At 48.1% G+C, this 25,350-nt stretch overlaps 1 protein-coding gene and 1 pseudogene across 1 annotated transcript in view; both read left to right on the forward strand.

The window, feature by feature from the left end:
* The window catches only part of Anapc5 (anaphase promoting complex subunit 5), a 30,865-nt gene extending 13,589 nt beyond the window's left edge, over nt 1–17,276 (forward strand). Inside the window, exons 6-17 of the mRNA XM_004635982.2 lie at nt 1,937–2,038; nt 2,637–2,827; nt 7,376–7,457; nt 8,470–8,559; nt 10,070–10,251; nt 11,108–11,243; nt 12,572–12,646; nt 13,989–14,110; nt 14,672–14,779; nt 14,848–14,995; nt 16,366–16,528; nt 16,912–17,276. Coding sequence (XP_004636039.1) covers nt 1,937–2,038; nt 2,637–2,827; nt 7,376–7,457; nt 8,470–8,559; nt 10,070–10,251; nt 11,108–11,243; nt 12,572–12,646; nt 13,989–14,110; nt 14,672–14,779; nt 14,848–14,995; nt 16,366–16,528; nt 16,912–17,123 — 1,611 coding nt within the window. The 3' untranslated portion in view covers nt 17,124–17,276. The remainder of the gene's footprint in view (nt 1–1,936; nt 2,039–2,636; nt 2,828–7,375; nt 7,458–8,469; nt 8,560–10,069; nt 10,252–11,107; nt 11,244–12,571; nt 12,647–13,988; nt 14,111–14,671; nt 14,780–14,847; nt 14,996–16,365; nt 16,529–16,911) is intronic.
* On the forward strand, nt 740–941 carry LOC101573083 (annotated as a pseudogene).
* Nucleotides 17,277–25,350: the final 8,074 nt, after the last annotated feature.

The following is a 25,350-nucleotide window of genomic DNA, read 5'->3' on the forward strand; positions in this document are numbered from 1 at the left end:
AAGTAAAGAACATCAAATTGTGAAAAAAACCACTTCCTTTCTGCAGGATGTTGTCATATGTAGGTGTAATAAAAGTTTTGAATCACCTGTGTAGATGAATTTCATGCTGATCAGCATTTTCTTGCCTACATGATTGATTTACTGAGAGGAAAACACACTGGTCAGTGGGGTCCTCACCACACCCTCAGTGTGTGACAGCCAGATTAGAGGGCTAATTAGAGGGAACTGCATAGTAACCCTTACCTGGGAGCTGGGTGGGGACTTTGTAACCACAGAGCTGTGAGAGAAAGCATGTGGGAGATCACTCAGGTTTCCAGCCTAAAGGTGAAACGTAACAGACTTAAAAGGCATCCAATAAAATGGGGAGAATTTGCAATAGATGTCAGTAAAAAGAATACTTCTGCTTTAGAAATCATTTTCAAAGACTATTTGATGGGGAGATAAAGCTGACAGTACGTTAGTACATGAAAAGGACAGGAAGTGAAGTTATGTGTCATATTCTAATTTAGTTTACAGTGTGTATGTGTTCGCCCACACACATATAGTCTCGTACATACATAAAAAAGATGCCTAGGAGAATAAACATCAAAGCATTAACAGTATTCTTGATGGAGGGATTGTAAATATTTTTTTGTTTTTTAGTAGCTTTTCCATATTTTGGAATATTCAGTGATACGGTGACTTAAAAGTAGAATTAAAAATTATATTATTGGTGGGAACCTCTTCGGTGTTGCCCAGATCAGGCACTAACAATGGACACTCAACAGGACGTTCAACCCCCAAAGCAGCAGCCAATGATACATATCTGTGGAGAATGTCACACAGAAAATGAAATTAAATCCAGGGATCCAATCAGATGTAGAGAATGTGGATACAGAATAATGTACAAGAAAAGAACTAAAAGATTGGTGGTTTTTGATGCTCGGTAAAACATGGGAATTCAGAAAAGTGTCTTTGTTGTTACCTGGATTTGCACCTTCAGGAGTCTCGTATAGCACTGGATTCAACACACTTAGGAATACAGCTATATACATGATTTCATTTTCAAAACCAAATTGTATTTAGGTATCTAAATATACTTTGTATAAAGAATTTTATTGTTCAATTATATGCCTTGTAATTTAATTTTATCATGTATGTAATGTAACAACAATAAAGGTTAAAATTGTTTTCCCAAACTATACTTTTAATAAAATTTATTAAAAATTAAAAAAAAATTATATTGGGGCTGGTGAGATGGCTCAGTGGTCTAAAGCACCTACTTAGAACAAGCTTAGCAAAGCACAGGGACCGCGGTTTAATCCCCCAGCACCACATGCCAGCCAGCCCGCCCCCTGGTGGGCTGAGCTGGCCACACACACACACACACAATATAAATAAATAAAATAAATAAATTAAAAAAAATTATATTATTACTTATGCAAAAACTTGCCCAGATAAAATTGCAGTGAATTATATATAACTCAGTTAAACATAAACATGAGTTTATATTAGAACTAGTTTTCTATATATGTGCTAGTTTTGTAGCACTGTAACAAATATGTGGCTTAGGCTACTCATTCAGTGCAGAGGTTTGTTTTGGTTCACTGTTCTGGAATTCAAGCCCAGCACTGGGCAGTGCCATTGTGCCCTTGTGCTGGGAAGGCTCTTTAGCGTGGTCTTGGTTCCAGTCAGGAAACAGACTCAAGGAGACTCGGGCCCCAGTGGCCGCCCTGGGAGGAGAGGAGTGAGGTCCTGGGGGGCAACCATAGTGACACGGGCAGCAGTAGGGCTCTGGATGGTACCTTCCACAGGTAGGCAGTGAGGGACCCTGAGCTAGGGCAGACCCTGAAGTGACCCTCCGCAGGAGAGAAAATCTCCAGCCATGATGCTGCTGTAGCTCATGTGCGTTTCCTTATAGTTATTGATGCTTCTCCCTGTTATTTTTACATTTCAGGCTTCTTTGTTAAAAAATGATGAAACAAAAGCTCTCGCTCCAGCCTCCTTGCAGAAAGAACTGAATAACTTGTTGAAATTTAATCCTGACTTTGCAGAAGCGGTGAGTCTGCTCTCAGAGTTGTTGCTGAGCTAGAGGAGGAGCCTGGGCTCTTGAGGGGGACGGCGTGGCTCCAGGGGCAGGGCTACTGGCATGGGTCCTTGAAAACCACCCATGAGTGAGGAACGGCTCGAGCAGGAAGTGGAGCCCCTTCCTCATTAGTGCGTGTGTCCTCAGCCACCAACCCATGTCACCCTGTCAGTTTTTGCTTTTGCAGAGCTAGGGATCAAAACCAGAGTCTTATATATGCTAGGCACGTGCTCTGCCACTGAACCATGTCCATGCCCAGCCCTTTGATTTTTTTTCTGTTTGAGACAGGTCTCTCTAACGCACACTGGCTTTGAGCTCACTGAGAACCTGCAGCCTCAGCCTCCCTCCCAGTGCGGAGTCACAGGCAGGCGCTCCCGCACCCAGCCCCCAAGCCTGTCCGGTTCCCGTCAAGAGTGGGCTGTTTAGGTTGGGAGGCAGTGAAGTTCTGTGCAATGGTCTCACAAAAGCAGGAACATTCCTCAATAAAATTCTGGGGAAAAAAATTCTAAATAAAATTATGGAAGAAAAAAGAGCAGGAACATTTCCAGTAAGTTAATTATTCCCATTTCAGCATTACCTCAGCTACTTAAACAACCTCCGCGTCCAAGATGTTTTCAGCTCAACACACAGTCTCCTGCATTATTTCGACCGCCTGATTCTCACTGGAGCTGAAAGCAAAAGTAACGGCGAAGAGGGCTACGGCCGCAGCCTGCGATACGCCGCCCTCAACCTGGCCGCCCTGCACTGCCGCTTTGGCCACTAGTAAGTCAGACCTTCGTCCCTGCAGACATTGCGGGGACACTCTCAGATGACAGCTGAGATGTGCTTTATATAGAAAGGATGTTGTTTTGTTTTGTAGTTTAGTGAGGGTCTACAGGGTCTCACTGTAGTCCGCCTGTGTTCAGCCTCCCAAGAGCTAGGATTACATGCAAGTCACCACGCCCAGTCTCAGTCACCATCTCAGCATGCCCTGGGGGCGGGGCCAGCACTGCGCGCCACCAGGGATTGAACCTTTGCCACTGCATCTGCCTAAGCAGGTGCTTTAATCTGCTGAGCTGTTTGGCCAGCCCAAAAGGATGTATTTTTTAAAAGCAATTAGAGCGGGCTTGGTGGTGCTCACTGGTAATCTCAGTTCTGGGAGGGTGAGGCCGAAGGGTCGCTGCAAGTCTGAGGCCAGCCTGGGCTGTGTTTTGAGACCCTGTCTCATGAAACAAAAAAAGAAGAGACCTTGGCTTTTCGCTCAGAGTAAACTTTTTGCACTGCAGCCAAAATTAATGAAAAACCTAAGTTGTCTGCCCCCTAGTGTCACTATTCAGTATTGCTTTACTGCCCAGCCTCTAGAGTCCTTCTAAGAACAACAGCCATTCAGTGAAAAGGAAATTAGGTCATTAGGCCAGAGGTTCCCAAAGGGTTTTTGGTAGGTAATAATGGGGCAGTGGAAGCTATTTTTAGAGTTTTGACAAGCCAGAAGGAAGCTGGCCTGTGCTGGATGGCAGAGTGCATGTACTTGCTGGGAGTCGTGTTTGTTTTTAAGCCACTTCTGGGCCACCAGCAAAGTGACACTGGTTCGTTTTGTTGCTCAGTCATACCTGTGTGTGTACATGAATAAAATCGGGAAACCTGAGAACAGTTATTTAGTGACCGAGATTAGAGTGAAAGCCTATCAAAGCATAGAGGCTGTGTGGGAAAAATGAAATAATATGGATAGCGGTAGAAAGTAGGCAGGCAGCTGACTGGACTGCAGTCCAGTGACTGTCCCAGTGTAGAGATGCAGTCTTTCCTACAGGCAGCTGTGATGAAGGATGCCAGGGTCTGCTACAGGGCAGATGGTGTCCGGTGACTTCTGTTGATTTTTGGTTCTCAGGTTTCAGCGGAGGTGTAGACTGGTAGGAGCTTGCTTAGGGAGAGTCTCAGGGGGTATTGGGATGCTCTATGAGGCTACCTGCATGAGGCGGGAAGGTGTGAGAATGTCTAGCGGGGAGCTGTGGTGGCTCAGCCAGGCAGCTGTGATGTGTGCTTGTTGTGCTGGGTGGAGGCTGTGGCTGCTGGGGAAGGCTGCGGTGCTGCTTAGCGCAAGCGATAGGTATGGTCTCTGCTCATTACATGGAGCTTAAGGCTGCTCCAAACTCATGATTCTGCAAGATTCTGTCATACCCCTATTTTATTTTATTTTATTTACTACTGAGCCGTACGCCCCAGCCCCCATTCTGGTGATTGAACCCAGAGCCTTTGAACTAAGCTGTATCTCCATTCTATTTTTGCTTTCCATTTTATTTATTTATTTTTAAATATTTATTTATTTATTTATTTATTTATTTATTTTGTGTGTGTGTGGCCAGCTCAGCCCACCAGGGGGCGGGGCTGGCTGGCATGTGGTGCTGGGGGATTGAACCCCGGTCCCTGTGCTTTGCTTAGCTTAGCTTGTTCTAAGTAGGTGCTTTAGACCACTGAGCCATCTCACCAGCCCCTGCTTTCCATTTTATAATAGGATCTCTCTAAGTTGCCCAGACTGGGCTCCAACTCGGAATCGTTTTGGAAAGAACCAACTTCTCTTTTCCTCTTTTTTTTTTTTTTTTTTTTTTTTTTTTTTTTTTTTTTTTTTTTTTCGTTTTGTTTTGTATTGGGAATCAAACTTGGGACTTTGAGCTTGCCAGGCAGGCGCTGTGCTGCTGAGCTACATCCTCGGCTTTGTCTGGGCCCTTTTATCTTTTCCTTTTGCTTCTCAGCATGGCACTGGAGAGGGCCTCAATGTGTAAGGCTGGTGCTTTGCCAGGCAGCCCCAGGGCCCTTCCATTCTGTGCTCATAGGCACCTGAGTCCCATTGGTCTCATTTGCCAACAGCCCATCTCGGGGTGAAAACTGCTTTCTCTTGCACCCGGACACTTGTGTGTAGCCTCCTAGGTGCAGGGCTCCTTTGACAGGCAGGATTTCTTTCTGTTTGCAGCATCATTGCAGGGTAGATGCCTGAATATGAAGGCAGGATGTGGGATTCGTGCAAGTGCTGATTCCTCCTGATTCTTTGTTAGCAGGGCCAGGCATCTTTGTCCCTGGTTAGGTTCTGTGGGCCTGTGTCAGTCCTCGTCACTTGACTAAAAGGATTGTGGGCATTGATTGAAAATTTGGGCAGCTGTTTGTTGAGCGTATGCGATGTACCAAGCGCTGTTCTAGAATTTACTGTGTGGAGACAGACAGTAAACAATGGTGAGCAGCACTGTAATGTAAGGTGGCCCTGGGGGAGGAGGAGACTTCTGCCTGCACAGCACACCCTCCCCTGGGTTTAAATGTTACGGTGAGTGTCCCTTGTCTTCTGCTGACTGGTCCTGGAGTGGAGACTGAAGGGCTCATGGGAGCTGTGTGTTTTGCACATGTGTATGAAGTGTTCACAGCAGCAAAAAGAGCAGGTGCCAAGGCCCTGGGACAGGAGCTGAATTGGAGGGACAGGCTGTGCAGTTGAGTCTGGAGGGGAAGAGAGGAGCCAGGGCAGAGAGGGCTCAGGTGCAGCCTACAGAGGCCAGGCAGGAACTTGGGCAGATACTCACAGAGCCAGGGTCGTTCAGAGGCTGCAGACCCTGCTTCTCTGGTGTTTGATGAACATCTAGTCCTTAGAGATATGCCGACCATTTTTCTTCTTGCTCTTTTACTAAAAACTTAGCAGAGGTTTTTCTGTTTAGCAGTGGAAAAACAGGACAAAGTGGCTTGAAGATTCGCCTGACTCCCCTGGGGTTTGTGTCGTAATTCTTTTCTTCCTACCTGGGCGAGATCCTGTCTCTTCTCAGTCCTGTTGCAGCATCCTGTCTCTAGGGCACTCCACAAGCCCTTTCTCCAGGTATTAGGTAGTGGGCCTTGGGGTTCTGAGCTGTGTCTCCAGCCTTTTAAATTTTATTTTATTTACTGTTATCCTTGTTATCACTTGTACTGGGGATTAAAGCTTGGCCTTCACCCCACGTTCACCCTTGTCTCCCCCTCCTCCCTCATTTTGAGGCAGGGTCTCATCCCATGAAGTTGCTCAGGCTGGGCTCAGACCTGCAGTTGCCTGAGCCACCCAGAGTGCCTAGATTACAGTGGCCGCCATTATGTCAGACCTAGCCTTTTAAAAACCTTTGGGACAAGGTCTCTATGTTGCTCAGAGTGGGTTTTGACAATCTTCCTGCCTCAGCCTCTCCCAAATAGCTGAAGTCATGGGTGTGTGTCTCAAAGCCTGACCGACAGCCTTTTTTCTAAGCATAACAGTACTTGGTTAACAGACATTCAGTGATATTATTGAGGGCCTGTGTGACAGTATGCTTCCTGCCCTTGAGTAGCTTGTGTTCTACACCAGGGAGGCAAATGTTCTGGAGCTTTCAACCACCACCACTCTAGTACATTACTTTACTCTCTGTATTTAAGGGAATTTAAGAGATGCAAAATTTGTAAAAATATGTCTGATTTCTTTATTTGGACAATAATTGATTGAGAAAAAAATTCAGCTCTACCCACTTGAAATTTCTTATGTGGGGCTGCTGCTAATGTTGGAAAATTCCTCCTCTGAATTTTTTTCCTTATGTCAGGGACACTCGAGACCTTCTGTCCTGTTTTGAGTTCCTCGGTGACCTAGTGTTTGTAACCCTTCTGTTCTGAAGCCCTGGGTTTCAGACACGGCCTGTGTCATTGAGGGTCTTAGAAATAGAAAGGAGTTGATGAAATCCAGCAGCCACAAGCTCAGGGACCAGAGAACAAGTGATGTGTAATGAACCCTTGCAAAGTGGGGTGCAGATAGCATTGTAAGGCTGTTTTTGGGGTGAGAACTGAGAAGAGCTGGTTAGATTCCACAGAGGCTGAGAGGTTGGGGGGCCTATGGACGTGTGAAAAAGTCTCAAAAGTGGGAATCCTCAAAATGGTTTTTAAAACTAATTTTGAAAAAAAAACAAAGTGACAAATGTACATAGAAAAAAGTTGTCTCAATAAAGTTATGGAAAAAAAAAAAAAGAAAAAAATTGAAATCATGCAGAAGGTGATGCAGTGCAAAGTGAAACATTAGTCTACCTCGACCTCCGCTCAACCATGCACAGCACAGCAGGAAGAAGCTTCTTTGGCCAAGAGAAAATCATAGTTCTCTTTTAGTAGGTGTCTGTCTTAGGAGAGACTTGTCCTATGTCCCCAGGGTTACTGCTCCCTGCAGTGGTACCGGCCTCAGAGAGAAGCAGCCAAAAGCAGTGGCAGCTCTCAGAGCAGAAACCTACTTCCCCCTGAGTGTGTCTTGATGACTTTCCACCACCAGGCTGGCTTCGGCTGTGATTGCTAATGGGACCTTAACGATTACTCTGTCCTTAGTCAACAGGCAGAGCTCGCCCTGCAGGAGGCAATTAGGATCGCCCAGGAGTCCAATGATCACGTGTGTCTGCAGCACTGTTTGGTGAGTCCACCTGCGGGCTGGGGTCGCGCTCTGGGTCAAGGGTGCCTGCATAAGTCCTGTCCCAGTCGGGCCATTGTGGGCTGAGTGGTTGTGCTGAGAATGGAGGGAGGCTGCTTAGCTGCAGGGGCTTCCGAAAGGCCAGCCACCACTACTTACCTTTCTCAGTTCTTACCTTCTGTCCTGTTTTGTGCACATTTCCTATGCGCAGATTCTAATGCAACTTGCTCTAGAGAAGTTAACATTGAGTGTCACATTTAATGTTGGTGTTAGTAAAAAGATACATGAAAAATAAAGTACCTAGTAACTAGATGAGACATTGTCCTATAAAAGCACAGTCATGCTGGGGAATATACTGAAAAGAGAAACACGGTCACCAAGCACAAACAGAACACTTGCCAGTTACCCTGAACTTAATTAAGTCCCCATGGGGACTTCATGCTTTTTGGAGGATACCTGCCACGCACTACACAGAGGGAGCCTGTGTGTTTCAGTCTGCTCTTTTTTTTTTTTATATGGTAACACTGATTCTTTTTTCTTTTTTGGGGGGGGGGGGAACCGGGGATTGAACTCAGGCACTTGTGCTTGTCAGGGAAGCGCTTATTCCACCAAGCCATCACCCCGGCCCCCCAGTCTGCTCTTAAGATGTCGACAGGTCTCACTTAGGCTTGTGAATCGTGGGAGGCTATCCTTTTTTATAAATGTTTATTTTTTAAAAATTTATTTATTTATTTATTTATGTGGGGGGGGGCAGCTCAGCCCACCAGGGGGCGGGGCTGGCTGGCATGTGGTGCTGGGGATTGAACCGCGGTCCCTGTGCTTTGCTGAGCTTGTTCTAAGTAGGTGCTTTAGACCACTGAGCCATCTCACCAGCCAGTGGGAGGCTATCTTAAAGATTTACTTTAAGATAAAGAATTAATTCCCGTTTCGATTCTCTGTGACCACCATATTGCTATCACTAGAACCTGGGCCATGGCTATTGTTGTGACGCGCTCTGCTGGTTATCTCTTGGCAGAGCTGGCTGTACGTGCTGGGGCAGAAGCGCTCCGACAGCTATGTCCTGCTGGAGCACTCAGTGAAGAAAGCAGTGCATTTTGGGTTGCCGGTAAGACTCGTCTTGCTTGACTTCCTTAGCTAAGTGGCTAGAGCCTTTGTCTCTCTCCCACCTGCGTTGTCGGAGGCAGTGATGGGCTTAGAACGGTTATTTCAGCGTGTGGTTTTATTCTTGCCAGCTGCCTGTGACTTATTAATCAGACCACTACATTCTGCTCAGTAGGCTTCTCACTGTTCTCTAATAATGTCCTAATAACAGCTGTGGAAGCTCTGTTTATTGATTTGTTAAGAAATCTTGGTTTATGTAGAAGCATTTACTTAGCATATAGTCTTATAGAAAAGTTTTAAAAAGCTTTTCATTGTCATTTCTTCAATGGTGAGGGTGAAAACCAGGCCCGCCGAGACCTTAGGCAAGTGCTCTGCCATGGAGCTCTGCCTTGAGGCCCCAAAAGTTAGTTTCTTAACAAGGGATTGGCAGATTTTCTAACCCATGGGCCAGCTCTGGCAGCCTGCCTGCTTCGGTCTGCCTTTAAGCCAAGAGTGGGTGTTACATGTGTATGTGGTTGTGGGCAGGAAATAAAAATGATAAAAGAGTGCAAAACAAACCAGCTGTGGCCGGTGAAACCTACCTTACTTGCTTTCAGACCCCTTATAGGACTAGGTTGCTGCCCCTTGGTGTAAACTGTTAGCAAAGTCAGGAAGAGTAGACCTGGGAGGCGTGCCCTTCTTCAGCATGGGGTTAGTGCCTGGGCGCTAAGGGCGCGGTGTGCACGCAGGAAGCGCTAGTGCCTGCCAAGATGTGTATTCCTGTTACTTGAAGAACCTTATTTTTTCTCAGAAATGTGCAAACTGGACCGCAGGCAGAGGGACTGCTTAAACCTGTCTCTCTGAAAAGTTTGCAGCAAACTTTGGTAAAATTGCAAATAATTATATCAATTTAATGTGCATCTCATTAAATCTGTAAGTCGTTCATGTGATTCCCTTCTAGGAAAGGAGACTGACTGGTACAAATAGAATCAAAGTGGGTTGTTGAAATGGATGATGCACTTACTAAGTTTGATTTTGCTCTGGACTTGAACTGCCTTTTTTCAGTCAAGTTTTTCTCCTTGAAGGTTATGCCAGAAGTTGAGGTGATGGTTTGTTGTTCATAAGTAAGATAAGACTTTTTTTGATCTCCTACTACCTAATGTGCCCAGCACCATTTGGCCTATTATTTCACTGTAACTCTTATAGCAGTTCTTCATGATAAAGTTGATGCCCATTTTACAGATAAGGAAGCTGAGGCTTAGCTGAGAGAAGCTCAGTGACGGGTCCTAAATTACACAGTAGCAGCAGAGGCAGTGTCAAGTCTAGGCCTAGCTAATGCCAAAGCCCGGCTGCTTTCCCAGCCCTAGTTTTCAGGAAGATGTCTCACATGGGTCGGGGGCAGTTTGTAGGTGCTTTTGTTGTAAGTAGTGCTGTCGCTGTGCATGTACTGAAATGTGAAATTCACATTTCTGACGAACAAGCAAGTTCTGTCATGTAATCTCTATCTTGGGTCATGGATATGTCTGTCCCCGTAGTACCTCGCCTCCCTGGGAATACAGTCCCTTGTTCAACAGAGAGCTTTTGCTGGGAAGACGGCTAACAAACTGATGGATGCCCTAAAGGACTCTGACCTCCTGCACTGGAAACACAGCCTGTCGGAGCTCATCGACATCAGCATCGCCCAGAAAACGGCCATCTGGAGGCTGTATGGCCGCAGGTGGGTCCTCAGGCGGGTGCACTTGGCTCACGCGGGGCACCAGGGCAGGGCTTTCTAGTCAGATACCACTTTGCAGGCGGCACAGGCTTAACCTGGGTTTCCTGTGCATGTTATCGGTTCCTCTGGTTCTCTTTGATGAACTGGTCAGTGACCTTTCTGGCTCCTGCATTGATCCGCCCAAGTCACATTGTAGTTGACCTGTGACTCAGACCTGGGTCCGTGGACTCTTTAGGCCGCTCCATTTGAGCACTGCATGGCTGGCCTGTCATGCCCTTGTCCATTGCCTCCCTTGGTTGTTGTGTGGAGGAAGTCCCTTTCCTGCTGCCTTTAGCCAAAAGTAGACTTCTGAGTCTGATTGTAATCTTGGAGCCCTGTGCCTACTTCAGTTCTCTCTAGATAGTCTGATGTTTCGAGGAATTCAGTACTGACAGGAAGTGCCTCTTTTACCAGTCTTATTCTTGTATTTCAGATGATTTTTTTGGCATTGTGCTGAGTCAGCTGCTGACACTGGCGAATGCTTGCCTTGCCAGAGCAGCTGGTGCCAGGATGGTGTCGGGTCTGAGTTTACCCGTGAACCTTAATTAACATCCTGCCATCTTGGGAGATAGTAGGGGTGGGAAGGGCCAGGCAGGTGGGTGAGCCGCAAGCCGGAAGCTCCTGGTTTGCAGTAGGGGCAGCACATACAGGCTACTTTTCTGCTGTCCTTGTCCTGAGGGCAGGACAGTTGCCCTTGGGAGGTCCCAGCTTCCACTGGGCCTGAGAGGGGCTGCCGTCCCTGCAGTTCTACCACCAGCCTAGGCCACAGGGCAGCCCGGGCCTGCTGGCTGAAGATAAACCTGTTTCTCTCCTCACCCAGCACCATGGCCCTTCAGCAAGCCCAGATGTTGCTGAGCATGAACAGCCTGGAGTCGGTGAATGCGGGCGTGCAGCAGAACAATACTGAGTCCTTTGCTGTCGCACTCTGCCACCTCGCAGAGCTGCATGCAGAGCAGGTAGGTGGTGGTGTACACAGCATCCTGCTGGCTTGGTGGAGAGAGGGTTAGTTTAGCTCCTGTTCAGGGTGCTGGGCTGTGGGGGATGTGTGCTGGACACATGCGTCCCCCACGCACCCTAGCAGCCAGGAAGCACGGGCTGGCAGGGCCTGGGGCCTGGGCCCCGTGTTGCCTCAAGGCTGCACCCAGTGACCTAGCTTCCTTCCAAGAGGCCTAGCTCCTAGATGCTTGCCGCCTCCCAGCAGAACTACATGCTGCTGAGCACAGCCACAGGGCCGTTTCCTTTCCAGACCCGCTGGGTGGTAGCCCACAGTGCTTTCTGTAGAGCCCGAGGCAGGCACACTATGCCTTTGGCGTGAGTCTGGAGGTGCAGGTAGCCGAGGAGGGAAATCCCACTGGAAAGAGACAAAACGTGATGGACTTGGGGATCTTTTTGGACATCAGTGAAAGGAATAAGAGGCTGGCTGGTTCCATGGAACAAAAAGAATGAAAAGATGGCCTTGAAATGGAAGTGGGTAGAGCTCGGTGTGTGTCGGTAGGAGGGGCAGAAGGTAGCCCAGCCTTTTTTAAAAAAAAATATTTATTTATTTATTTATTTATTTATTACATTTAGTGTGTGTGTGTGCGTGTGCGTGTGTGTGCGTGACCAGCTCAGCCCACCAGGGGGGCGCGGCTGGCTGGCATGTGGTGCTGGGGGATTGAACCGCGGTCCCTGTGCTTTGCCAAGCTTGTTCCAAGTAGGTGCTTTAGACCACTGAGCCATCTCTCCAGCCCCTAGCCCATCCTTTGTAGCCCAGGCTGGTTTCGGTGTCACGGTGGTCCTTGTGCCTCGGCTTCCTATGTGCTGGGATTCCAGGTGTGCTCCACCGTGTCCAGCTTCTGGGAGAAGGTTGGCAGTTGATTGCCCAGGAATGGGGGGTGGGAGCCCTCCTCAGCTGCGGTGTTTTCTTGTCTTCAGAGCACTGTGGTCAACAATTTAACCCTCACACATTCTGGTCCCCGTGGCGCATCTAATATGCTCGGGACATGGCTCAGTGGTAGAGCGCTTACCTGGTATGTGCAAGGCCCTGGCTTAAATTCCCAACACTGTAAAATAAAATAAAATAAAAACCACCAGACGTTGTGGTGCATGCCTGTAATCCTAGCACCGAGGAAGCTGAGGCAGGAAGATCGCCAAGAGTTCAAGCCTAGCCTGGACTGTATAGCAAGACTCTGTCTCAAAAACCAAAAGCAAACAAAAAAAGAACAGGCAGATCACAGTGCTGTCATGCTGGGGTGAGCAATGTGACTTCAACACAATTGTACAAATCAGTTGTCCTTCATTTTAGGGCTGTTTTGCTGCCGCTTCTGAAGTGTTAAAGCACCTGAAGGAACGATTTCCACCTAATAGTCAGCATGCCCAGGTAACCCCTTTTGAATGACATGGGTTTCTTTCTTTCTGGAGGGTGTTTGGTTGATTGGTTGGGTTTAGTTTATTTGAGATAGACTCTACTACGTAGTGCAGGCTGACCTTGAATTCACTGTATGCTCAGGCTGGCCTCAAACTGTGGTGATCCTTCTGTCTCAGACTCCTGAGTCCTGGGATCATAGGTATGCACCACCACATCTGTCATGAATTTATTTTGAAAAGATGTTTTTTACCATCATAAAGTGGGATTTCTTTTTTTTTTCTTTTCTGGTACTGGGGATAAAACTTAGGACTTTGTGCTTGCCAGGAATGCATTTATATCACTGAGCTATTTCCCTGGCCAAAAGTAGGATATTTTATTTGTTTATTTTTAATATGTATTTATTTATTTGTTACAGGGGCTTGCTATGTAGCTCGGACTTGTAGTGATCCTCTTGTCTCAGCCTCCCTAGCACAGGGTTACAGGCATGCACCTCCACCCCTGGTTTCATTATGTGGCACAGCAGCATGGCATGTGGTACCAGGGATCGAAGCTGGGTCCTTGCGCTTGCCAGGCAGGCACTTAGGCCCCTGAGCTATCTCCCCAGCCCAAGCAGAATATTGTAGAGTCTTCAGAAAACTAACACTGAGCTGAGAGGAAGTTGTCAAAGGAATAATACAGTGTTTTATTTATTTGTAAAAACCTTAAAACCATACAGGCTCATATTTTTTATTGTTTAAAGATAAGTATGTATGTTGTACAAGTGTAGAAGACCCGAGTGAGAATGACAGACACTGAATTGAGCGCTTGCTGTGAAGAGGCAGTAGGCAGGTGGGACTTACGAGGAGCCTCAGCAGTATCTAAGAGCGTCAGCAGGAAATACAGCAGAACGTCAGCTGGGACAGTGGCTGGGTAGTGCACTTATGCTTCTTACCTTGTTCTCCAAGCCTTTTCGCGTGCTTAAAGTAGGTAGTTTTTTGTTTTGTTTTGTTTTGTTTTGTTTTGTTTTTTTAATCTCAAAACCGTGAAACAGACAGGCCTAGTGGCGCATGCCTGTATGCCCAGCACTCGGGAAGCGGAGGCAGGAGAATCACTTCAACTTGGAGGCCAGCCTGGGCGGTCTACAGAGTGAATTCAAAGCCAGCCTGGGCTTGCACAGTGAGATCTCTCAAAAATCAAACCAACAAAAATCAGTTAGTTTCAATAATAGTGTAGCCAACAACAAAAAATAAAAGAGTGTTTGTGAATTGTGGTAAGGCTGTATATTTACTGAGCAAGCTAAAATATTTTTCTATTCCCATTGAATAACAACATTAACATTTGTCATTTTGTACTTAATTCTTTTTTTCCTTGTCAGTTATGGATGCTGTGTGATCAAAAAATCCAGTTTGATAGAGCAGTGAATGACGGCAAATACCATTTGGCCGACTCCCTTGTTACTGGAATCACCGCTCTCAATAGCGTAGAAGGCGTGTACAGGTAAGACAGGTCGGAGACTGCGGAGTGAGCTGGTTTCTATGTAGCTTTACTTTTACTGCCTTTTTATTTGCTTTGTGTGTGTACTGATTTGTTTGCAGTAGTTTAGGAGAAAAAATTTATCGAGGGGAAATAGGTACAGACAAGCAAAACACGACTATAAATATCCCCTGGACACGGACCGACACCCTGCAAGCTGTGACTCTAGACTTCCCTTGCATGCAGGCGTCTGTGCTCCTGGACACAGTTGGGGCGTTTTATTTGTTTTGTTTTGGGTTTTTCCTTTTTTGTCTTTTTAAGACAGGCTCTCGCTATGCAGTTCAGGCTGACCTTGAGCTCACTTTGTAGCCCAGGCTGGTCTGAAACTTGGCAGTGACCCTCCTGCCTCAGCCTCCCGAGTGAGTGCTGGGATTACAGGTGTGTGCCACCATGCCCCATTGTACAGAGCATTTTCAAAGATGAGGCAGTTCTCCCAGGCTGCAGTCTAGCTGAGGAAATAGAGGCTTTTGCTGCGCACTTTGGCATCAGCATAGCTGCTTGTGTTCGTTGTTTCTTCGGTTCCAGAAAAGCAGTGGTGCTGCAGGCTCAGAACCAAATGTCAGAGGCACACAAGCTGCTCCAGAAACTGCTGAGCTACTGCGAGAAGCTGAAGAACACAGAGATGGTCATCAGGTAAGGCGGACCTGTGCGTCCACGGTGCTGTCGTCGGCCCTTCCTCACACGTGCCTCCTTGTGCCCAGCGTGCTGCTGTCCGTGGCTGAGCTGTACTGGCACTCGTCCTCCCCGACCATCGCCCTGCCCGTGCTGCTGCAGGCGCTGGCGCTGTCCAAGGAGTACCGCCTGCAGTACCTGGCCTCCGAGACCGTGCTCAATTTGGCCTTCGCCCAGGTGAGGCGCTGTGTGTGCCGTGTGCAGCCCTTGCTCCTGCTCCAGAGCCGCTGAGTGCGCTCCGAGTTTGGCACCAGGGAGGGCAGAGGCGTGGGCGAGGTTGGCTCTGTGGCCCTCCCAGGATGTCTGTGGGCTCTGAGCTGGGGCCGGGTGCTCACCAGCAGCCCTGTGGGGTCAGGAAGGGAAGGTGGTTAGCTTGGAGCCATGCTGAGGGCTGGAATGGAGCAGCAAAGGGCTGCGAATAAGCAAGAGGAAGTCAGGTTGCAGGAGAGGTGGTTTGTCTTGGTGGTGCCCAGCATGTGCTTGCCAGGGCTACAACCTGGCCTTGGAAGTCCAATTGTATTCTGTGGTCGTTGTCCTTCTTTCTTGGTAAAGGCCCCACAGGGACAGCCTGGCCCAATGCCTGCTCCACAGAAAGCCACTCTCCTCCCCACAGTGGGGTCTCACCTGGTGGGTGAGAGAACTGATGACTTCAGCACTCAATTCCCAGGGGTCCCCTGCCTCCTGGCCCAGGCTGGTTTTGAACTTGCATTGATCCTCCTGCCTCAGCCTCCCGAGTGCTGGGATTACAGGTGTGCACCGCCATGCCTGGCCACTTGGAATTCTCTTGCCCCAAATTATTTCTGTATGTTCTTTATCTTTCAGTTCCTTCATTGTTGCTCTTTGTTGTTACTTTTTTGTGTGCGGTACTGGGGATTGAGCTCAGGACCTTCCACTGAGGTATCTCCCTGGCCCCATTGCTCTTTTTATGTTAAAAACAGATGTTTCCTAACATCCCATTTGCGTGTGTGTGTGTGTGTGTTATATGCACACACGTGTGTACATGTGCATGTGTTTTATAGTACTCAGGATTGGATTTAGGGCTTAAGGACAAAAACCGTTTTTTTTTTCATAGCATGAATAAACCATGGTGTGTCATAACTGCCCTGCCCTATGGGCGCGCGGAGACCGGACTGAGACTGCGTGGTGGCATGCACCTGTAATGCCAGCACTTGGGAGGATCACTCCAAGTCCAGTCTGTGTAGTGAGACCCTGTACTAAATACATAAAAAGAAAAATAAATAAAAATCAGATTGTCAGCCGGGCATGGTGGCATGTACCTGTAATCCCAGCAGGGAGGCTGAGGCAGGAGGACTACAAGTTTGAGGCCAGTCTGGCTACATAGTGAGAAGCTATCTCAAAACCAGCCAACCAACCTGAAGTCAGATGGTCCATGTTCTGCTTTTTGCGGGTGGTGCCCATGGTAATGAAGTCCATGACAGGACATGTAGCTGCCTGGTGGGGGTGACTCTGGAGAGGACAGGCAGAAAGGCAGTCACTGCTGCTGGCTGCAAGGGAGCGTGTACATTGCTGTGCTGTTTCTCTTGCAGCTCATCCTGGGAGTCCCGGAACAGGCCTTGACCCTTCTGCACATGGCCATTGAGCCCATCCTGGCCGATGGCGCCGTCCTGGACAAGGGCCGCGCCATGTTCCTGGTGGCCAAGTGCCAGGTGGCCTCGGCAGCTTCCTATGAGCCTCCGAAGAAAGTGGAAGGTAAGAAGGCGTGTGTGTGCAGCGCTGTTCTGGAAAGCGCCTCACGTCCGGGAGCCAGCAGAAGGAAGGACAGCCAGGTCGGCACAGCTTTGAGTTTCAAATGTTCACAGATGCACAGTAAATCTCATGAGGATATAAAGTGCTTTCACCGCTTGCTTGCCAGGAGCTTGTGGGCGAGTGAATGCTTATGTTAACCCTGTAGAGATAGATCCTGGGCTTGTAATCAGGACTGAACACCTTGCCATAGAGCTTGTTGCTCCAGCTGCTAGAGAACAGAGAATATGAAAGTGTCTGCTCATGGCTAGAAAATGAGATTAGCAGGTTTGGGAACCCGAGTGTGAGGTGCTGGGTAACACGCGTGTGGTGTCCTCCCCCCTCCACAGCTCTGGAGGCCGCTGTTGAGAACCTCAATGAAGCCAAGAACTATTTTGCAAAGGTTGACTGCAAAGAGCGCATCAGGGATGTCGTGTACTTCCAGGCCAGACTCTACCACACCCTGGGGAAGACCCAGGAGAGGAACCGATGCGCCATGCTCTTCCGGCAGCTACATCAGGAGCTGCCTTCCCACGGAGTGCCCCTGATAAACCACCTCTAATAGAGGGGGACATGGGTGCCCCAGTAAACCACCTCGAGGGAGGCTGTCCTGTGGTTGCTGTGCAGAGGAGGTGCGATTTGGACTTGTTCCTGCCTTCCCTTCAGCTGAGGTGGGTGTGTGCCCCATTTCATGAATAAACTCTGCTGATCAATGTGTCTTGCTTTGCTGCTAGTAAGTTCAGATTTTATGCTTTCCCTTTTCTTTCTTTTTGGTAGCCAAGGACACCAATCTTGCGTTAATTTATAGCTGCTAAGCTGGGTGTGGTGGCACACACCTGTAATCCCAGCACTCAGGAGGCTGAACCAGGAGGATTGCTTTAAGTTTGAGGCCAGCCTGGGCTATACAGCAAGACCCTGACTCAAAAAAGCAAAAAACAAGACTGGGCGTGGTGGCACGCACCTGTAATCCCAGCACTTGTGAGGCTGAAAACAGGATCACTGTGAGTCTGATCTGCATAGTGAGACCCTGTACTAAATACAAATAAATACAAAAAACCTTACAAAATTAAACAATGAAAAACTCTACAAGTGTCTACAATTATTTTTTTGTCTCTAGGAAGAACAGCCAGGGTCTTTTTAGACACTGTACACACCGTACTGCTTTATAAATCCGCTTACTACATGCACTTAGCTCTCTCGTGGCCCAGGCCAGGTGTCTCCGAGGCTTGGATGTCCTCCTGCACATGCCACCCGCCCACCCAGTCAGCCAAGAGCAGTGAGGCAAACGTGAGGTGAGTGTGCTGCAGCCGGCTGTTTGGATCATTGAAAGTTCCAAAAGGCTCAACACTGGCCTGGAGGGGGTGGGCATTCTCTAAGTATGTATCTGTTCCTGACTAGAGATTAAGAAGGCAGGGCTGGGGAGATAGCTCAGTAGAATAAGCGCTGGCCTGGCAAGTGCAGGGTCCTGAGTTCAATCCATAGTACTGCAAAAAAAAAAAAAAAAAAAAAAAGATTATGAAGGCAAAGGCTTTTTCAATTTTGGGGTGGGGAGGAAACTATTGAGAGTCTCACTATGTAGCCCAGGTTGGTCTCGAACTCATGATCCTCCTGGCTTAGCCTCCCTAGTGCTGGGTTTACAGACATACACCACCATGCTCAGCCAGGAAAAGGGACGTTTTTTAGTGATTTTTTTTTTTTTTTTTTTTTTTTTGTGGAACCAGGAATTGAACTCAGGCCCTTGTGCTTGCCAGGCAAGTGCTTATTCTACTGAGCCATCTCCCTGGCCTCTTTTAGTGGATTTTGGACCGGTAACAGGAGACATATTTCCATCACCCATTGTTGGCGACTTGCTGTCTTGCACGCATGCGCCTTTTCCTGTATTTAACTGTAAATGAGGGATGATGAAAAGGTAAGTCTAGGTATTCATCATGGGAAGGTGGTGAAAATCTGGAAGGGTCCGAGGCTTGGAGGTGCGTGGGTGCTCGCAGTGTCCACGACTTTCATGTCCCTAGTTTTCCAGAAAACACCTGTATTTCAGGCCAGAAGAGCAGCAGTCCCCAAACGGTCCTTACATAAAGAAGAGGACAGAGCTACATTTTGCAGCTCTCATTGCTGCTTTCTAATGGATTGAAGCTTTCTAATGAGCAACCTTTCCCCTCTGCAGCTCCACATTTCCCGTCTCTAAGCAGCAAAGTAACTCACAGCCAGACGCTGCTGTGCTGAGACTGCAGTGATGGAAGAACAACTGGGTGTGTAGATGTTTGAAAGCTGAGCCCCTGGAGCTGGATGTGGTGCCCCAGGAGAAAGGCCCAGCTACTGGGTGGGGGGTGCTAAGGCAGGAGGATCGTAAGTTTGAGGCTGGCCTACACAACAGTAAGACTGACTTGCCTGCCAGGTATGGGGCATGGGGTTCAATCCGTAGTGGCCCAGTGCGCGCGCGCACACACACACACACACACACACACACAGAGTAAGGTTATGTAGTAAAAAGTAATTCTGGGCTGGGGAGATAGCTCAGCGGTCTAAGCGCCTGCCTGGCAAGTGCAAGGACCTGGGTTCCATCCCCTGTAACGCATGCCATGCCTGCCCTGGAACCCTGGGCATGCCATGCTGGCCTGCAGAACCAGACATGGTGGCATGTGCCTGTAATCCTAGTGCAGGGGAGGCTGAGAGAAGGATATCACTATGAGTCCGAGCTATATAATAAAAGATTAAAAAATAGTAATTCTTCCTCCTAAGAAGTAACTGCTGTTATGTTTCTTAATATTATTTCAAATATATTTTGTCCTCTGATGTCTTTTATCCCTGTGCTTGGTACTGGGGGATTGAGCGCAGGGCCTCACATGCTGAGTATGGATTTGGCAACAGAGGTCTGGATGTCATTTCTGCTCAGTGTGTAACAGAACCTCACAATTTAAGTGGCCAAGACACCTGCCTCACGGAAGAAGGTCCAAGAAGATGGACCAGGTTGTTAGCTGATGTGGGTGTCCACATCCAAACCAGAAAGCAAAAGTCCTGATCAGGACTGACTAGGGGATTCAGCAGAGCCCCATGCAAAACCAAAGTGGGAGGCTTCTGCTAAGAATTTCAGGGGCTGGGGGTGTACCTCAGTGGTGCACAAAGACCTGGGTTCGATCCCCTACACCAAAATCAAAACAGCACCAAGAATAAGTCCTTGGATTTGGTACCCATAGAACCACCCATGTGGTCCTGAGGGTCGTCTCAGCAGGAGGCAGGGCCTGAATCCATGGCCAGCGGGAATGTGCGCACTGCTGCCTGTCCCCTCTGCTTGCCGGGTAGGCCATCTTCAGGAGGAGCTGGGGTCAGATGGAAGGTGGCACCATCAGTGTGACCCCAGAACTCAGTACTTACTGGGGTGACAACTAACTGACTTCTGGTGGAGCATTTGGTGAGAGAAGACTGATGACGGTGTAATTATGGGGGCTTAATGCAGGGGCGGAAGGATTGATCATCTCGTTACATGGGAAAGGTTTGGTGAGAAGGATTGAAGCTTTTAACCAGTGAGCATGTTGCCTCTAACAGAGACCTTCATAGGGGACCTCAGAGGAGAAAACAAAGGTGTCATCTGCCCACTAAGGACACAGAAAGGACCTGCCACCCGAGTCAGGTGAATGGTGCCCCAGGTGAATGGTGTTTCCAGAGGCACTGTTGTAATTTTCATACATGAACACATTTTACTTCCACAACGACCCTGAAAGGCAGCCATTGGCATTCGCCCCATTCATCGGACGAAGAAAGTTGGCCGTAGGGAGGTAAGGTCGCTGCCCAGAGTCACACAGCTAAGACTGCAGAGTTGTGCTTCCAGCTCAGCCCCACTGAGCATGTTACCTAGTCCCACAGCTGCCTGCTCCCAGCACTGTGGGAGTACTTGGCTGAGTTCTCTCATTATCAAGACAAGGCCGGGTGGCACAGCAGAGGGGCATCCAGAGGACGAATGGTTCATGGGGGCAGAAGGCAGAAAAAATGAGGGAAGGAAGGTCAGGCCTCTCTGTCCCTCAGTGGATGCAGGCTTCTCAGCCTAGAGCGTGGTGCGGCACTCAGGCTTAATCCTAGCCACAAACACACCAAGCCAGTGGGTGGGCTGATTTACGAATCACACACCCTGAATTCCAGCATCACACACTACATTCAGCCACCACTGAAAAGGCCCTATGACCACAAGAGGCATTGGGGGACATCTAAGGCAGACACAAGCCATAGCATTACTGTAATATATTGGGGAATGTCTTTCAGTTTGTCCAACACCTGATATTAGTTTTTTTGTTTGTGAGACAGGGTCTCACTATACAGTCCAGGCTGGTCTTGAACTCTCAGCAGTGCTCCTGCCTCAGCCTCCCAAGTGTTGGGATTACAGATGTGCACCACCACACGTGGTTTTTTTTTAATCTTTTTTTCTGTTTCTGCGTAGGCAAGGACTGCGCTGGATCACTTTATCAATGATGTGAATCATCCTGCTCTCCCATTCTGGGTCCTCAGGACTAAAGTTGACAATTCATGTGAATGCCAAAAGTGGGACCCAGAACAGTCCCATTTGGAAGGGCTGAGCCCTGGCAGGCAATTTTGATGCCATCCTAGGGGGTGAGATCATTTTAAAGACTTACATGTCAGTCCCTCCCTTGTACCAGTCAAGTTTTCTATAAAAATAAGATTCTGAAGCTTTGTTTACTTATTTTCTTGGCAATCCGTGTTGTCAGGACAACACGATCTGTTTGCCTAAAACAGGATTTTTCTCGTGTAGGAGAAGCAAACCCAAAAGCAGAGCTAATTTTTATGTTGGTGTCTCTAAGTAAGAAAATGGTTCCCTTATGTGGGAAGATTCCTGTCGCAAGAGGGGCTCAAAGGCAGTGACAGCGATTAGGATGTTCTGTGCTTTGTTCTAATTCATTCTAAGAAAGCGCATACATAGGTGGACTTGTAGCATCTAGGCTAAGTATATTTAATTTCATCTCAGCATTTTAAAGCCTGTGCCAAGCCCGGAGCTTGGTACTGTTATTAATCTCTGTTTGACAGATGATAAAACCCGAGCCCCGGAGCTGGTAACTTGGACCCAGTCCATCTGACTTCAAAGTCATGGCCACTAAGAGGACACACGTTTTGGACATGGCCCCAGCCTGGATTCCAGAGGTCATAGCCAAGTTCATGAGTGGGGTCTGGGTAGAGCTCAGAATCTGGGTCCCAGCTCCTGTACCGTAAAACAAAACAGAAACCATGAGCGAAGAAAGAAAGTGTAAGGCAGGGTGGTGGTGCAAGCCTATAGCCCCAGTACTCTGGGTGGACACAGGATCGGGATTCAGTCCCTGGCCATACTGGCCCCACCTCGGGCGCGTGGATCACTGAGTCCAGTCTACTTAGTGAGACCCTGTAGACCCTGTCCTAAAGAGGAAAAAAAATTCACATAGTACTGTCTCTTCCTCTGTTTGTCACACTGTTGTGTACTATATAAACAGAACTATATATTTTAACAACAGGAGCAGGGGACGGTGGTGCATGCCTGTTATCCTAGCATTTGGTAGACCAAGGCAGGAGGATTGCTGTGAGTTTAAGGCCAGCCTGAGCTACATAGTGAGACTGTCTCAACAACATAAAACAAACAACAAATAACAGGAAAAAGACACAAAAATCAATTTTGGTGCCTTAGGAAAGCAGCATTGCCAAAGTATTTACTGACAATGAGTGAAATCTGGTATGTCATCTATTTTCTTTCTTTCTTTCTTTCTTTTTTTTGAAGGAAAGGTTAATTTAGCTTACAGTTGGTGGAGGTTTCAGTCCATACTCTGCTGGCTCCAAGGCAGATAGCCTTTATTATTAATTTTATTGTTTTAATGGTTTTATAGCTAAGAATAGCTTTTACATTTTAATTCATTTAATTAATTTTTAGTTTTTTTGAGACAGGGTCTTGCCATGTAGTTCAGGTAGACCTTGAACTTACTATGTAGCCCAGACTGGCCTCAAACTCATGGCAATCCTCCTGCTTCAGCCTCCCAAGTGCTGGGATCACAGACATGTGCCACCATACCCAACCTACATTTTTAAAATGGTTGAAATAAAAACAAAGCATCAACGCTTTGTGACGTGAAAACTATGGGATTTACCTTCAGTGTTTATAAATAAAGTTTTATTGGGACTGTATGCTTCTCCATCTATCACCTACAGCTGCTGGATGGGTATAATCTGGTCTGACTCTCCCAGCCTCCTCCCTGCTTGCCAGCAGAGGCGCTATTCTCAACAGGGAACTCAATGTTAAGGCTGTCATCACAATGTCGTAAAGCAAATAGGACAGGGGGCTGGTGAGATGGCTCAGTGGTCTAAAGCACCTACTTGGAACAAGCTTAGCAAAGCACAGGGACCGCGGTTCAATCCCCCAGCACCACATGCCAGCCAGCCCCGCCCCCTGGTGGGCTGAGCTGGCCACACACACACACACACACACACACACACACAAATAAATAAATAAATAAAATTAAAAAAAAAAAAAAAAGCAAATAGGACAGGACAAGAAACTGCAGGTTCCAGGACATCTGGGGACATCTGGAGGGAGCACACAATTTACACCAGATGCTTCAAGGACTTTGCCCACTGAAGGGCAAGACAGCCAGAGACCATCAACCACAGATGTTTATTAACATCTTCCCACCTAATGTCCCTTGTCTGCTTTCTATCCCTATAAAAGGGACACACTTCCATCTGTTCCCTACAGGGGCTCTTTCCCTCTCCAGTCTGCCTGTACCCACGCACAATAAATTCCACACCATGTTGCCTTTGCATAAGCCTGGTGGTCTCAGCTGGCCTCTGCCCCTCAGGCAGAGTTGAGTTGTTACCATGGAGAGCATGTGACCCACAGGGCCTCAAATATTTACCTGACTTGCTGGGTACAGCACTTAGGAGGCTGAAGCAGGATCTCTGTGGGTCTGAGGTCAGCCTGAACTACATAGTGAATTCAAAGTCAGCCTGGAGTACATAGCAGGATGCTGTCTCAAAAACAAAACCAAAAAATTTATAATCTGGTCGTTTACAGAAAATGTTTGCTAGCCAGACATGGTAGCACATGTCCAGTACTTGGGAGGCTGAGGCAAGAGGATCACAGCAAGTTCAAGACCAGCCTGGGCTGCATAATGAGTTCAAGACCTGCCTAAACTACATGGTGAGACCCTATCTCAAAAAAGAAAAAGTTTGCTGACCCATAGCTTAGAGTTCTAAACACTCTCCATCAGCCCTAATACATATGTTTTTGGAGAAAATAGAAAAATACAGAAGCTAGGCATCTACCATTTAAAATAAACATTTTGCCATTTGCTTCACTTCCCTTTATAAGTAAATGAAACAAACAACTTCATGATGTTCCTCAGGCTCCTTTCCCCTTCTCTATTTCCTCTTTTTTTTTTTCTCTCTCCCTGGTACTGGGGATCAGTGCCCACGAGCATTTTACACTGAACTCCAGCTGGCCCCTACTTCCTTCTTTGTGTTGGCCTGTCATGAATTTAATATGCACTCATCCCATGGTGACCTTTAAGAAATTTGCCTGTATCCATAAACAATACACAAATTGGCAACCTTACATATATTTTGCAAACTGTTCTTTTATTCAACAGTCTGGGGGTTCTCCATGTAGATACAACTACATCTAACACACTTTTTCTTTTTAATGCACTACTGGATATTGAACTCAGGGCATTTCCCACAGTGCTATATCCCCAGCCCTTCATGTATTACTTTAAATTTTGGGAAAAGGCCTAACTAGGTGCTAAATTGCCCAGGCTGGGTTTGAATTTGATACCTTCCTGCATCAGCCTCTCAGAGTGCTGAGATTACAGGCCAGCTCAGGCCCATCTTGGTTGTTTTAAGTATTCCTTCAAATATCCTTCCGGTGAAGGCACAAGAGGCTGCAAATGAATGTATGCTAGTAACCTGAAAAGAGGTGATCATCTCATGGAAATTGATAGGAATCATTTGTCACTGTCTCTGAGAATCCTACAGCTTGGAAATACCAAGCAGCAGAACAGAAGGGGGCTGCAAACCTAGCCGGCCGACCAAAGGGCTTTGAAATTTTCATTCTTATGAACCCTAGGTTCCCCTTTGGTTCTCTGGCAGGGTCAGGGGGACATCCCTGGGGTGACAGCCAGGCCTGGGTGGCCTGATCTCTCGGGCTACCAGGTCAGGGAACCGTGCATCTCCTCTCTCCTCTGCTGTTACCCCGCTGGGAGAAGAAACACTTCTAAGGCTCGAGGAAAGTAAGGAACCGAGAAGGGGGTGTGGGGCAGAATGTGATGTACTGCGCGACCAGCACCCCAAGATGTGTGGAACCATATACCTCCTACAGGGAGCAGCGGTTTGGGGAACCAGGAGGGCTGGGAGCAGTACTCGGCCGGGAGGTGGCTGCTGCCCCTGGCACCCCAAATGGGTGGGGCCCCCAAATCCTCCTGCATCCAGAGCCCGGCACTGAGGAAAGGAACCAAGCCCGAGGCGGGACCCCAGGTTTCCCCGCCGGCCAAGGGAAATTCCCGCCGCACAGCCACCGCCCTCCAGTCCACAATCCGCTAAAAGCGGTCGGCGGCGCGGCAGTTCCAGCCCACTGGGCAGGGCGCGGCAGGTGCGCGCTGCGGGGAAAGTCACAGCGCCGCCTCGAGTCCCCTTCTTCTCCGCCTGACTTGCTGCCATGCCACGCCCTCTTCAGCCCGCCCGCATCTCTCCCCGCGCGCCCGCGCGCAGGGCTCACTGGACAAGGGCCAATCCGCGCTCAGCCCGAGGTAGAGCCGAGCCGAACCGAGCCG

Source organism: Octodon degus, unplaced genomic scaffold, assembly GCF_000260255.1.
Source record: "Octodon degus isolate 3935 unplaced genomic scaffold, OctDeg1.0 scaffold00076, whole genome shotgun sequence".
Taxonomy (NCBI): Eukaryota; Metazoa; Chordata; class Mammalia; order Rodentia; family Octodontidae; genus Octodon; species Octodon degus.